Source organism: Papio anubis, chromosome 3, assembly GCF_008728515.1.
Source record: "Papio anubis isolate 15944 chromosome 3, Panubis1.0, whole genome shotgun sequence".
Taxonomy (NCBI): Eukaryota; Metazoa; Chordata; class Mammalia; order Primates; family Cercopithecidae; genus Papio; species Papio anubis.
This window is the reverse complement of record NC_044978.1, coordinates 161,589,529-161,603,741: the sequence shown is the minus strand read 5'-3', so window position 1 is coordinate 161,603,741 and position 14,213 is coordinate 161,589,529. Positions and strand designations below refer to the sequence as shown.

Below are 14,213 nucleotides of genomic sequence, written 5' to 3'. Positions count from 1 at the left end.
AATACAGGCACCCGCCACCACGCCGGGCTAATTTTTTTGTATTTTTAGTAGAGACGGGTTTCACCTTGTTAGCTAGGATGCTCTGGATCTCCTGACCTCGTGATGCGCCCGCCTTGGCCTCCCAAAGTTCTGGGATTTCAGGCGTGAGCCAAAGCGCCCAGCCAAATTATCTTTTTTCTTTCCTTTTCCCCTAATCACACAGTGGGCTAAGTTCCAATGATGGTTCAAATATTGCCTTAATTTTAAAAGAACTATGTGCTCCTAGAAAATCAGTGTGCAAATCTACTCATTTTAAATTAGACGATATTATATATTGTTTAAAGATATTTCTCAATACTCTTTAAAATAAAAAACCCTTTTGTAACCTGAGTAATTTCTAATTGACAGTCAAATATATCAGAAATTCTGTATAGGGGGATTATTGAAGAATACTAATGTTGTACTTCCTCACCACTGAAATCTCATTTACAAAACATTTCTTACATATATTATCAACCATGTTATCAGCAAACTGTTAACTGAAATTTTCATCCAAGTTAGGCATTATCATCAGTTTTGACTGCAGTGATTTTTACTGAAATACAAATTCTACTATGCCCAGGAAATTTTCATTATAATGTAAAAGCATGGAAGAGAGGAGTTTTATTTAAAAGAGTTTACACTTTACAGAAAGGTTGGTGGACAGAGCAATGAGTGATCATATTTGGAACTACCAATTAAATCATTATCAGAATTGATGAAAAGCTTTCTGCAATAATGCAAAAGGAAAAAATCACTCAATAATCTAATACACCTTTCCCTGTATCTATTGCAACAGAGAGGTATTTATAAAATGGGATTCAGTTTAAAACAAAGTTTAAAGTTCTAACTACAAACCATTCTCAAAAAACAAAACAAAACAAAACACTGCCAATGTTAGAAAAGAAACATGGAAAACTATAAACAACCTTAACGAATTTTAAACTCTTACAACCAGATATGTTTATTAGGGTTACCATTCCTCAGAAAATGTATAGCCTGTGTTAGTCACCCAGAACCTGACGGGGTAACCCCCACATACTTTTACTCTATTGTCTTTGAAAAGCACCTGCTGAGATAAAATTGTTTCCATCTCCCTGTTGCATTTGGTTTACATATCCATTTGAGCAGGGAAAAAGTGGTTTACAGACATTTGATAATCTAACAATGAAAACTGCTGCCATTATTTTGAACCAAAAATAAATAAACGATGTCTCCCATACTACTTAAAAAAAGATACCTGTAATGACGACGAGCAACTAATGCAGATGCCACTCTCCCTTCCCTTTCTCCCACACCACAATTGCCTAAGAAATTGTTGCTGTCCATGATTGCAAGTTCATGTAAAAAGAGTTCAAGTGTACTTTCATCCCAGCCATTCTCTGGACACTTGCCCTTAAAAAAAAAAAAACAAAAAAAAACTTATGATTATATTTAATAAAACTATCGTTCTCTAGAACACTACAGGAATACATTTTCACTTTTTAATGTGTATTTTGCCATGCTCCTTGTTTTCTAAAATTCAGGCATAAATTCAGCACTATATAGAGACAGCAAGGAGACAAAAAGTTTATACATTTGATTACAACTATTTATAGATTTCGAGAAGTGATGATAAATGTATACAATGAGATTTACTCAGATACTTAAATTTCCGTAAGCTAAACTAATTGAACACCAATACACCACATCCCCAACGAAGATGCTTCAAACCAGGGCTTTACGATTGGGGCGGGGGGACGTGGAGAAGGGCGGTAGTTGTCAAACTTCAATGAAATATTGGCCAGGCTCGGTAGCTCACGCCTGTAAGCACTTTGGAAGGCCGAGAAGGGCGGATCACTTGAAGTCAGTACTTTGAGACCAGCCAGGCCAAAATGGTGAAACTCCGTCTCTACTAAAAATGCAAACGTTAGCCAGGCGTGGTGGCGGGCGCCTGTAGTCCCAGCTACTCGGGAGGCTGAGACAGGAGAATGGCGTGAACCCGGGAGGCGGAGGTTGCAGTGAGCCGAGATCGCGCCACTGCACTCCAGCCTGGGCGAAAGAGCGAGACTCAAAAAACAAAACACAACAAAACTTTTAATGAAATTAAAATTCAGGAACGCTGGCAGGAGGCAGACCTGTGAGGTTCGGCAGAAACCTCGTGGTTCGAGTTAGCATACAGTGGTCTACAAACACCACATGTGCTCTGAGTCATTGAGCGTGGTGAAAGATGGAGGTGCGAACTTTGCTCTTTCCGCGAATAAAAAAGTACACTGGGACTTTCCCTCACTTCCGCATCCCGAAGTTAGAAACAGAGGGACTCAAAACCCTGACCCCAACGCCCCCTCCTAAGAACACCCTTTGGCTTTCACTGGCTTTGGCAAGGCTGAGATGGCACAGACCGCAGTCGGTCAGCTAGGGCAAGCCAAGCTAAGACAGACTTGGGACTAGTCTCAAGCAGCAAAGAGCTGCCGGTGGGGCAGCACCAGCGGGAACGGCGGGCAGAGCCAGAGCCCCGGGGTCGCGGCGGCTGGGGAGGGGACCGACAGCTCGGTACCTTCTCCAGAAGCAGCCGTATGAGGTGCTCATGCGAGCGGCGGGCCTCACAGCCCTGCCGCACGTAAGCCGGTGACACCAGCCGCTCGCCCGCCGCGAAGCTCTCGCGGTTCATGACAGCGGTGGCGACAGTGGCGAATAAACGGGAGCACCAGCTCCACACGCCAGACTCACGACGGAACCAGAATGCAACTCGCCTCCTGGACTGTACGGCAACGCCTTGGGACAAAAAAAAAAAAAAAAAAGAACACTTATCGCTTCTGCACATGCGCAGACCGTCTCGGCGCTCCAGGAGGAAGTTGGCGTGTTTGAGCATGCGCGAGGGAGTCCGCGCTTTTAGGTGACTTCAGGCAAAGGAGGTACTGAAATTAGCCCCGCCCTGCTGCAGCTGATTGGTCTGGTTAAACCCTGGTGTTCCTGGGCCGGGCGCGGTGGCTCAAGCCTGTAATCCCAGCACTTTGGGAGGCCGAGACGGGCGGATCATGAGCTCAGGAGATCGAGACCATCCTGGCTAACACCGTGAAACCCCGTCTCTACTAAAAATACAAAAAACTAGCCGGGCGAGGTGGCGGGCGCCTGTAGTCCCAGCTACTTGGGAGGCTGAGGCAGGAGAATGGCATAAACCCGGGAGGCGGAGCTTGCAGTGAGCTGAGATCCAGTCACTGCACTCCAGCCCGGGCTACCGAGCAAGACTCCGTCTCAAAAAAAAAAAAAAAAAAAAAAAAAACCCTGGTGTTCCTAATAGGAACTTCAGGAAAGGATTTTGCACTTGTGCAGACCGGGCGAGCAGAGTGAAAACTAAGTACGTGGGGTTTTCTAAGTTCTGTGTTCCAGTCCTGTTGGATGGTTGAGATCTGTGCAGGGTCTGTGCTTCCGCCTTATTCAAACTGTTTGTCAGATGCCAGAACCTTCAATCTTTACTTTGATACATTTCCACACTTATTACTGCCACACAACCCCATAGGAAATAGCAGTGCCCCACTCCTTTTCCCCTTTGTACTACTGAATGCTTAGCCATAGCACTTACCACTCACCACGTGACATGCCAGACGTTTGTTTATACACACACACACACACACACACACACACACACACACACACATACATACGCACCCATGAATGTAAACTCTCTAACCTAACGGCAGGGCCTCGGTTTTTGCTGCGGTGCCCCCCTCCCCCGGGCACCTAAAACAGTGCCCAGCATAAAGTAGGGCCTAAAAAAAGAAATTGATATTGAATTAATGAATTAGTTTGACCATTCTGAAACTATCCCCAAGAACATTTTGTAAAATTGATTAAGGGAGGAAAAAATCCAACTAGGCTGTTATTAAGCCAGTTTGCAGTATGGCCGACTTAATTGTATCTGGTTGCTACTTACTACCCCCAGGAGAATGTGGCGCCTATCACAGGACTCTTCATTCTTTTTCTGCTCTATAGATAAATCTAAGACATTATGAGAAGATAAGCTTTCGTTTGCATTGCTTCTTTAGGTCCTGCATACCAACAAAACTAAGGATGCCAGCTTGTCTGGAAGGCCCAATAAAAAACTGATTCATGGAGGAATGCAATTGTCACATCCTGATGATTTCATCTCCCTTACCCCAACAAATCGATAACCCCAAATTTTCCAGCCCCTCACCCTCCACAAATCCCCTTAAACACCTTAGCCTAGAACCCCTCGATGAAACGAATTGAAGCTTGAGAACTCTTCCTGTTTCCTGGCTTGTAACTTGTGATTATTAAAACCCTTTCTCTGCTGCAAGCCTGCTGTTGGAGTATTGGTCTGTTCCTGCACGGCTGACATAGGAACCTGGCAGTCCTGTAACAATTCAACAACCTAGAGGTTCACTGCTGGAGATCCCTGCCTTCAGTTTCTTTACAATCTTCATCTTATGTGAGCCTACAGTAACTCCTGACATTGCTTTCACCTGGTGGTATGCCCACTTGCACTGATTCACACCCACCTGCAAGAGCTGCTTGTTAAATGTTCAGGAATTTTGTGAGCCAGTTTTTAAATACAGCCACTCAAATATTGTATTAAAAGCCAAAGTAAAAATACTGAAAATGCATCACTTCCTAATTATTTTACATTTTACTATTATCTATGTTCTTCAGGTTATTTACATGCATTTTATGTATATGGTGGAAATTTCAATATAATGTTATACTACTGCACATCTTCCAACTCCCCTTTTGATGATGTCACGTTGGCAATGGTGGAAGCATTTACGCCATGGAAATCAGTAAACACTGCAAATCAGGCCCTTACCCTCCAACCCACTCCCCTAGAAGTCATTTGTTCAACATGCACGAGCTCATCACTGTTTCTACTGCATGTTCCCAGGGCATCCAGCTATTAATATATATCAGTCTATTTATGGTATTTGTTGAATTGCATTTCAATTGTTAATTTTCTGTCTCAACTAGACTGTGAGCCCCTGGTTGACAAGGGCTATATTGATATCTATGTTCAAAGCACAGCACTAAATACATAATAGGTGTTTGATAAATATTTGTTGAATGACATAGACTATTTAACTACTTAAAACTAAACAGACAGGTAAACCACAAAACAACAAGAATTTAGCTTTCTTTCTAAAATGAGTATTATCTTTCAAACTTTTGGAAACTTGAGTTCTTATTCTCAAAATGCAACTATTTTTGCAACTTTGGAAAAGCCTTCAAAGCTGCTTTGTCAATCACATGCAAAATGTGCAAAAATCCCAAAATTAACCCCATTACTGAATGGACACACGAGGTTTTTGAGCCAGCTTGTTCTCTCACCTTATTCACCATCTTCAGGAAAATGTTTGTCTGTTTCCAAAAGTTAATCATTGTCAAGATATGCATTCATTAAAGGTATTCAAAAGATACCAGCTTTGGAAGCAATTTCAAGAGAAGTATTCTAAAATTACTTTCATCCATTCACTCATCCAACAAGTATTTATCCATATCCCCATTTTACAGATGAGGAAAGCAAAGCTCAGGAAGTTTGAGTAATGTATTTAAGGTTATACAACTAGTGACACTAGCAGAATTTAAATCTGTGTGTTCTCGACCTATTTTAAATGATGCTTCATCTTGTAAAGACCATGTTATTCTGATGTTGCCTATCTATTAAAAATAGTATGTAATTACTATTTTAAAATAGTAAATAGTTTGTAACTACTATTTAAAATAGTATGTAATCACTATTTTTAATAATAGTATGTAATTACTATTTTTAAATAGTAAATAGTTTGTAACTACTATTTCAAATAGTATGTAATTACTATTTTTAATAATAGTATGTAATTACTATTTTTAATAATAGTATGTAATTACTATTTTTAATAGATAGGGCAACATCAAAATAACCTCATGGTCTTTACAAGATGAAGCATCATTTAAAATAGGTCCAGAACACACAGGTTTAAATTCTGCTAGTGTCACTAATTATGCTAACCTTAAATGACCTCAAACTTCCTGACTTTTAACTCTCATCTGTGAGATATGGAAGAAGACAGTTACGATGATTAAAGAGAGGTGGTAACCAATGACATCTTCCTCTTTTTTTTTTTTTTTTTTTTTTGAGACGGAGTCTCGCTCTGTCGCAGGCTGGAGTGCAGTGGCGGATCTCAGCTCACTGCAAGCTCCGCCTCGAGGTTCCATTGTTCTCCTGCTCAGCCTCCCGGTAGCTGGGACTACGAAGAGCCGCCACCTCGCCCGGCTAGTTTTGTATTTCTTAATAGAGGCGGGTTTCATCGTGTATTAGCCAGGATGGTCTCGATCTCCTGACCTGAAGTGATCTAAGCCCGTCTCGACTCCAAAAGTGCTGGGATTACAGGCTTGAGCCACAGCCCATTATCTTCCTCTTGATAGACTGACTATACAAATGGACAATGGCCAGATCATATATGATAACAGAACTCTCACCCACAACCTCTGTAGCAACTAACCTTCCAAACCACCACCTCTGCAGCAATCAGCCAAGAATGGTTAAGACTTGGACAATGACTGCCAGCTTCTCTTTTATTACTCGTTTCTAACTTAAGACCAACCAAAGAAAGCCAAATATCCTCCTTAAACAAATTACATAAGATGCCCTGTTTCTACTTAGCCAACCTCTAGCTTCTCCTTGCCAACACCTCCAATCGGCACACCTGAATTCTTCCCTGTACCTGAATCTTTCACTATAAAGCTTTCCCACTCTCCTGCCTGCCTTTGATACTGACAAATGCAAATGATGGTGACTGACTCCTTTCTCTAGCAAGCTCTGAATTTCCAGTTTTCCCGGAGACTTCACTGAAACATGGTCTGTGCTGTCCATGGCGGTGGACCTCAGCCTTAGGCCACTTGTGATGCCCACAGGGGCTCCTTGTGCCTTGTTGCCTATGGCTTGTCAAGTCCATGCCAACTTGGTAAGTCAGTGCTGGCCTGGAACTCCTCCCTGTTTGCCTTGAGTTCCTAAGCTATTCATTTGAAGTCTGGTACTCAGATTTTGTTCCTGGTTCCTATTTGCATCCTTAGTGGAATCAGGCAATTCCTTTTCATCCTTGGCGCTGTCCTTTGTACTTCTATTTTGTATTGTGCTATCTAAAAGTGTTGTTTTCCATAAGAAGGAGAATCATACGGTAGAACGTGGCCATGGGCCCTACAACCCTGTTGTTGAAGCCAGTTTCACAGACCGATGAGTTTGCAGTTCTCACCAGATTACATCCGTTTGGACAAATTTTGTTGTGGGTCACCAATAAAACTGGAGGAAGTTCTCCCTTCATCTTGATTTTTTGTTCTGAGGGCTTGCTTTTGATCCAAAGAAAGAGGTCATTCTGATATTCTGCCTGCCAGGGGGCACAGATTATCTGGTCTGTGTTCAAAAGGGGCAAAAATCAGACTGGGGGCTGAGACAGGATAAGCACGAGCATAACTTTCAACACCATAGCCAGCATGCATGGGGTGCTCCAAATCTAAATCCTCTCTACCAGGAAAAACTGCTGCTGCTTATACATACTCTCATTACAATCATAATGCCTGTGCCTATCTCTCTAAGTGGGATAACTTCGTCAATGCGGAGTTGGGCCTTCAATGGCCACTCTGGGAAACACTTGACTTGACAAAATGTTTTACTTGATGGGCAACTTAGAAAAGAAAGGGAATTAAGATTTCTTAGGTGTGATGGGCAACAGGTTTTGAGTGGTACACAGAGGCCTCCAAAGGAAATTCTGATTCAAGAATTATTCCACTAAAAGATGCTTTGGCTAAAGCAAACAAGCAATTTGACAACTTAACAACAAACTAGACTCATTTCCTAGTAAATCTTCCCCTTTGGGTTGGCTTCCTATATCCGGATGTCCCTCTTATCCCTTAGCCTTCTGATATCTCTCTTCACTTCCATCAACACCCCCCTTCTCCTCCTCTTGTCCAGGCCTCCTGCATTGTCCCAACAACTCTCCTAAAACTCGAAAATGTCAATTGCTTCTAAAGATCCGTCTCCCCTCAAAAGCCAGGTATGCAGGCAACTGCAGAATTTAAACTTTGCACCCAAGATGAATTAAGAGCAATAATCAAGGATTTCCCTACTTCCAAACAAGACCAGCAACTATTTATAGAAGAACTTAGGATTCATTTGAATGCATATGATTCAGGGTTACCTAACCTAAATATATCAATGTATACATATATTGGCCAGATCCTCAGGTGTTAAATCTTGGATTTAAAGAAAAGCTGACTGGACCGACATGAGAAGGGATCTACAAGGATCGCTCTTTCCCCAATAAACTTAGAGTATGAAAAAAAAAGCAACCAAAAAAAACAATGCCCTGAAAAGTAGAACAAAGCCTCCTAAAAGCAATATCCCAAACGTTTTCTATAAAAATCTGTTGTATCATAATTCAGTAACGCAAACAGAGACAAGATGAAACTATAGGAGATTTTCAGGATAGACTACAACATACCTCCTGACAATATTCAGGAGTTAACAACAGTGCCAGTGTAACAGCAGCCCTTTCGTCTTATTTTGTCAATGGAGTTAAATCCAAAACTAGAAGGCTAATTCAAAAGTAGAAATTAGAATGGAAAATAGCTCTTTACCTGAACTAAACACCTCTCAGAACATTTTGAAAGGGCTTTAGAATAAAAACGACACAAGGCCCAAAATAAACTATGGTCTTACAGATCAAACACCTAAGTGGCCCTCTTCCCATCAGCCATTTTGACAAGGACACTTACAGATATTGTAAACCAGAAAAAAAGATTGTCCTATCTTATAAAAGAGAAACCAAGATAAAAAAAAAATCCCTCAATTCCAATCAATGAGAGTGCTCTCAGAAGAAGAAAAATGCTCCCAGTATCCTGCTTTGCTCTTACACACTCAAGTGAATTAACTGTATAGATGATGGTATAGTCTGAATGTGTTCCCCAGAATCTATATGTTAGAAACTTAATCCCCAAGGCAAATGTGTTGGGGGATGGGGACTAATGGGAGATATTTAGGTCATGAGGGTTCTACTTCAGGAATGAATGAATGCAACTATAAAAAGAACTCACAGAGTAAGTTCATTCTTTTTTCTCTTCTGCCATGTGAGGACACATTTGCCCCCACTTGCCCTTCCACCTTCTGCCATGTGAGTACCATAGCAAGAAGGCCCCCAACAAACTACCAAATACCAGCACCTTGATCTTGGACTTCCCAGCCTCCAGAACCATGAGAAATACATTTCTGTTCTATATAAATTACCCAGTATTCTGTCACAGTAGCATAAATGAATGAAGACAGATGGTCAATCTCATCAATTCCTGGTAGGTACATGTGCTGCTCTTTCTGCATTAAACTTCACCACCTTTGCTGAGCTTCCTCCTCAGAGTAAACATACACACAAGTGGTAGGTCTCTCAACCCACAGATTTTTTCTATCTCCCAGCCCTTAATTGTAACCCCTGGGCCCTTGAGTGAAAATATCCCTTCCTGGTCTGTGAAACTACCCCTGCAAATTTAATAGCCTCCTCTTTGCAAATGGAATCATAATATTAAATGTGCAAGAGAGGAATTGTTTCTTAAAGTTCCAGAAGACTCCTCTATTCATAATCAAGTTGTGCCTACTGTGGATATACCTTTGCCTCCTGCATTATGTTTGATGCATACCCCCGCATGAAGGTCTTGACACTGTACCTGACATTCTGTGGCCTTAAAAGTCCACGGACATAGAAAAAAATAACTGGAGTAGAAACCGAAGAGAAGATAGGTTGTACCAAACTGTTACCCAATCATCCCCAATATCCCTTGAAGACAGAGCAAAGGAATATTTCAAAGCTATATTTGAAAGCCTTATATCTAATGGTCTTTTCATACCCTGCACTAGCGATTGTAACACTCTAGTCTTGCCAGTAAAGAAACCAAATAAGTGAGAATATCCATTTTTCAAGACCTCAGGATAATCAACAAAATTTTTGTTCCTTGCTTCCCAGTAGTACCTAATTCAGATACCATCTTGGCATCAATTCTACCTGAAGCCACTTGCTTAACTGTAGTGTATTTTTGCTCTGCCTTTTTATTTATTTATTTCTTTTTTGGATGTGCCTCTAGACCACTTCTAAGGCAGTCAATACCTTTTAGCTTTCACCTGGAGAAGATAACAATATACCTGGACAATCATGTCCCAGGGTTTTATTGAAGCCCCCTCCTATTTTTCCCAATTCCTCAAACAATTCTTAAAAGATCTGAATTTCTCTTGTGATTTAGTTCTGATATCATATGTAGATGATCTACTTTATTCAGAGAACAAGAAAACTTGTAAAAGATTTCCATTTACTTGCTCTCAGCCTTAACAGAGAAGGAACAAAGTTTCAACAGATACATTTCAACTTTTCCAAAGTACAATCCATTATTTAGGACATGGTGTGTCTAAGGAGGGAAAAACATTCTCTCATTAGGCAAAAGATTATCCAAACTTATTTTAGACCTCTCACTAAATGACAGTTGATAGGACTTCTAGGTTTAACTAGATATTGCATACACATTTTCTGAGATCGTAATATCCCTTTATGACTTGATTCAGACCTCAGGAAGAGACTTTTTCTTCTGGGAACCCAAACTTGGAATAGGCTTTCTGCAGCCTGAAGAAAGTTCTTCAACAGCTTCTTTCACTGGGCATCTTTAACTACAAAAATCCCTTTGGTCTATTTATGCATAAGCTATATGGATAAGCCCTTGGAGTTTTAACTCAACTTGATGGGAACCATCAAAACTCATGACTTACTATATATAGCCTTACCTTTGATCTGGTTGTAAAGGCTTTCCTCTCATCTGTGTTGAAAGCTGCAATCAAGAAAAAAACAAAAATTACTTATCCATACTTCTGCTGAAATAGTTCTAGTTTCCCCACTTGATCTCATGGTCCCTCATATAGTACTGACATTACTACTGACTGAAAACACACAACACTTTTCAGCCAGCTGATTAACTTCTTAGGATATTGCTACTCTCTCTCTCACATTACCATTCACTACTGCAGCACCCTGAATCCTGCCACTCTTCTGCCCCTAACCAGAAAGGGAGCCTCACAATAGTCTCACCTTAGCTAGGAAATTTTCTGTATTCATATTTATCAGGGACTCCCACTGAGAACCCTGACCTAATACTATTTGTTAATGAATCATACCTCAAAACTGAAACTGGCCGAGGTGGGAGGATTGCTTGAGCCCAGAAGTTCAAGACCAGCCTGAGCAACAGAGTGAAATCTTGTCTCTACAAAAAGAAAAAATTAGCCATGTAAGGTGGTACATGTCTGTAGCTTCAACTACTCACAAGGCTGAGGCAGGAGGATCTCTTGAATCTAGGAGGTCAAGGCTGCAGTGAGCCATGATCATGCCACTGCACTCCAGCCTGAGTGACAGGGCAAGATCCCATCTCAGAAACAAAAACTGATACTGGAGGTTATCAAGCAGGTTATGGTATGACTAATTTCTCTTTAGAATATAGTGTTCCTCTACCTGGGTAAAAGTCAGCACAAATGCCAGAACATAATGCATATATTACACCTTGTCAATTAGTTGAAGACCAGAGAGTAAACAAATGTACAGAAAGCAAATATACTTTTGGAATAGTACGTGACTTTGAGATGCTTTGAGAAAAAAAAAGTGGGGAGTTTCTCATCTCTACCGAAACTCCCAGAAAAATAGACAAGTTAATGTACTTTTCGATGCACTCCTGTTCCTTTGAGTGGTGGTCATTATAATGTAAAGGCTCATGCAAAAAGAGAAAATATGAAACTTAAAGGAAATGCTCTAGCAGCTCATTGTGACAAACAAGCAGACTTAACCAGTATATGATCCTATCTCAGCCCTCAGAGGATAAATTTCTGGAGGTATCCAAAGAGACAATTATAAAATATCAATGTTGGCAGGTGCAGTGACTCATGCCTATAATCCTAGCACTTTGGGAGTGGGTGGATCACCTGAGGTCAGGAGTTCCAGACCAGCCTGTCGAAACCCTGTCTCTACTGAAAATACAAAAATTAGCCAGGTGTGGTGGCAGGCACCTGTAATCCCAGCTACTCAGGAGACTGAGGCAGGAGAATCACTTGAACCAGGGAGGCGGAGGTTGCAGTGAGCTGAGATCACACCACTGCACTCCAGCCTGGGCGAGAGAGTGAAACTCCATCTCAAAATAAAATAAAATAAAATATCAATGTTTAGGCCAAATCTTTGAAAAGGAAGAATGAAAAATATCTGTTTGCGTCATCGCTGGAATTCCCAAGACAGTGGTTTGGTGACATCAGATGACTTCAAATGGAAGTTAGCTTAATTTCGCCATGAAAACTGCTCATCATGGCACAAATTGCCTACTCCCTTATATGGACATTAGTTGGGAAACTTGAAAAAGACAGCTGAGGTTATTTTGGAGTCATGTGTCACCTGTCAACACATAATCCTGAATAATCTGTGAAGGTGAGACATGGCCAAGAACCAAGGCCTCAACACCCTTTTGCACACCTTCAAATGGATTTTTAAAATGTTTTTATTGTATGTCTATTTTCAGAGTAGACTGCAGCATTTTTCTGCCAAAAAGCTACGGTCCTTACAGTCTCTAAAAAAGCTGCATGGTTTTATGTTTCCAACCTGGGGCATAACAACTTTTATATCAAATGACTAAAGCAAACACTTTATGGGAACTATTATAAAATAACTACGCCTTACTCCAAACTACACTATCCTTGCCACCCACAATCTTCTGGACAGGTTAAAAAAAACCAATGGCATTCTTAAATTTAAATTAGCAGAACTTTCAGAAATCTTCGAGCTCCCTTCACCAAAGCTACTCCCGCTTTCACTAGCCTTTATGGTTACATGGTTCATTATTCCCTTGGGAATATATTCCCCTGAGAACTGGTAACTAGAAGACCCATGCATTGAGATATTTCACTTTAGATAATAGACTCTGTCCTACTGCACACAAAAATGACAAAATATTTCAAGGAACTCATGTACCATACCCAGTTCTATCACCAAGATCATTATGCCAGTATCCCCACAACATCTTCCTAAACAGCCTCTTCATGATCTTCAACAGGAAATTTTATGTATTTGGAAGTGATAACAGAAAGAAACTGTTCTTGAACCTCATCGAAAGTAGCCTAATCTAGCAGAGTTAATAGCAAACACAACAATTAAACTCCAGGAAGTCAATCCCTGGGTTCACATTTCACAACTAAAGAAGCAATTTAGAATTCTATACAATTGAAATGTTAATCTAAAAAGATGCTTCAACCTGAGGCCCTTTGCATTCTATCCAGAGTCTTAAATTCTTCTGTACAGGCACCCTCTTACCAGATTATCACCATAATGGTAAAACACAAAAAAGTCCAAAAGATCTCACAATAAGATTGATTGTGGAGGCGACTAAACAATCCCCAAGATCTGGAGATCTGGATCACTAGCCTTCCTTCAACTGGTCACAGTCTTCCAAGTAAGACAGTGGTCAAAACGGAGACTGAGGGACTGAATATACAAGTGAGCAATAGCCAGGCGATATGACAATAAAACTCTGACCCATAACCTCTGCAGCAACCAGCAGGAAGCCAAACCATACTCTGCAGTGATCATCCCCAAACAATTAGGACTTGGCCTGTAACCACCAGCTTTCTTTATTTCGCCTCCACTTCCAACTCAGCACCAACCAAAGAAAGCCAAATGTGCTCCCCAAACCAATTGCATAGGATGCCCCATTTCTAGTTAACCTGCCTCCAGCTTCTTGGTGCCGACAGCCTCCGTATGGCACATACCTAACCCTTTCCTTTTTTCTATCATAAAGTTTCTCCACTCCCCTTGTCCTCATTGTCTTTGAGCTTCTGCCAAATATAAATGACAATGACTGATCCCCCTGCTATAGCAAGTTCTGAATAAACAGCCTCTAGCTGCTCTCATTTGCATGGTCTTCATTTATTTCTGCACCTTCCATAAATTAAAAGTAACCAAGGGTGGCCACAGTGGCTCACACCTGTAAATTCCAGCACTTTGGGAGGCCGAGGTAGGCAGATCGCTTGAGCTCAGGAGTTCAAGACCAGCCTAGGCAACATGGTGAAAGCCCATCTCTACCAAAAATACAAAAATTAGCTGGGCATGATGGCCTGTATTTGTGGTCCCAGCTACTTGGGAGGCTGGGGCAGGAGGATCACTTGAACCTGG

General features: G+C 41.2%; 1 protein-coding gene and 1 long non-coding RNA gene across 4 annotated transcripts in view; one reads left to right on the top strand and one right to left on the bottom strand.

Moving 5' to 3' along the window:
• Positions 1-11,225, bottom strand: part of SEPSECS (Sep (O-phosphoserine) tRNA:Sec (selenocysteine) tRNA synthase) — a 48,553-nt gene extending 37,328 nt beyond the window's left edge. Inside the window, exons 1-3 of one of the 3 annotated variants that reach the window (XM_009206618.4) lie at positions 11,189-11,225; positions 10,802-10,845; positions 1,259-1,413 (exon numbers count right to left, since the gene is read on the bottom strand). In XM_009206618.4, the coding sequence (XP_009204882.1) occupies positions 1,259-1,347 (89 nt within the window). In that variant the 5' untranslated portion in view covers positions 1,348-1,413; positions 10,802-10,845; positions 11,189-11,225. Of the gene's footprint in view, positions 1-1,258; positions 1,414-2,554; positions 2,859-10,801; positions 11,079-11,188 lie in introns of those variants that run through there. The other 2 variants (XM_021938335.2, XM_003898548.5) reach the window with 2 other exon arrangements.
• Positions 3,278-4,315, top strand: LOC108585862. The gene is made up of 2 exons (XR_001902393.2): positions 3,278-3,355; positions 4,044-4,315. It is a non-coding gene; the product is annotated as an uncharacterized LOC108585862 (long non-coding RNA).
• Positions 11,226-14,213: the final 2,988 nt, after the last annotated feature.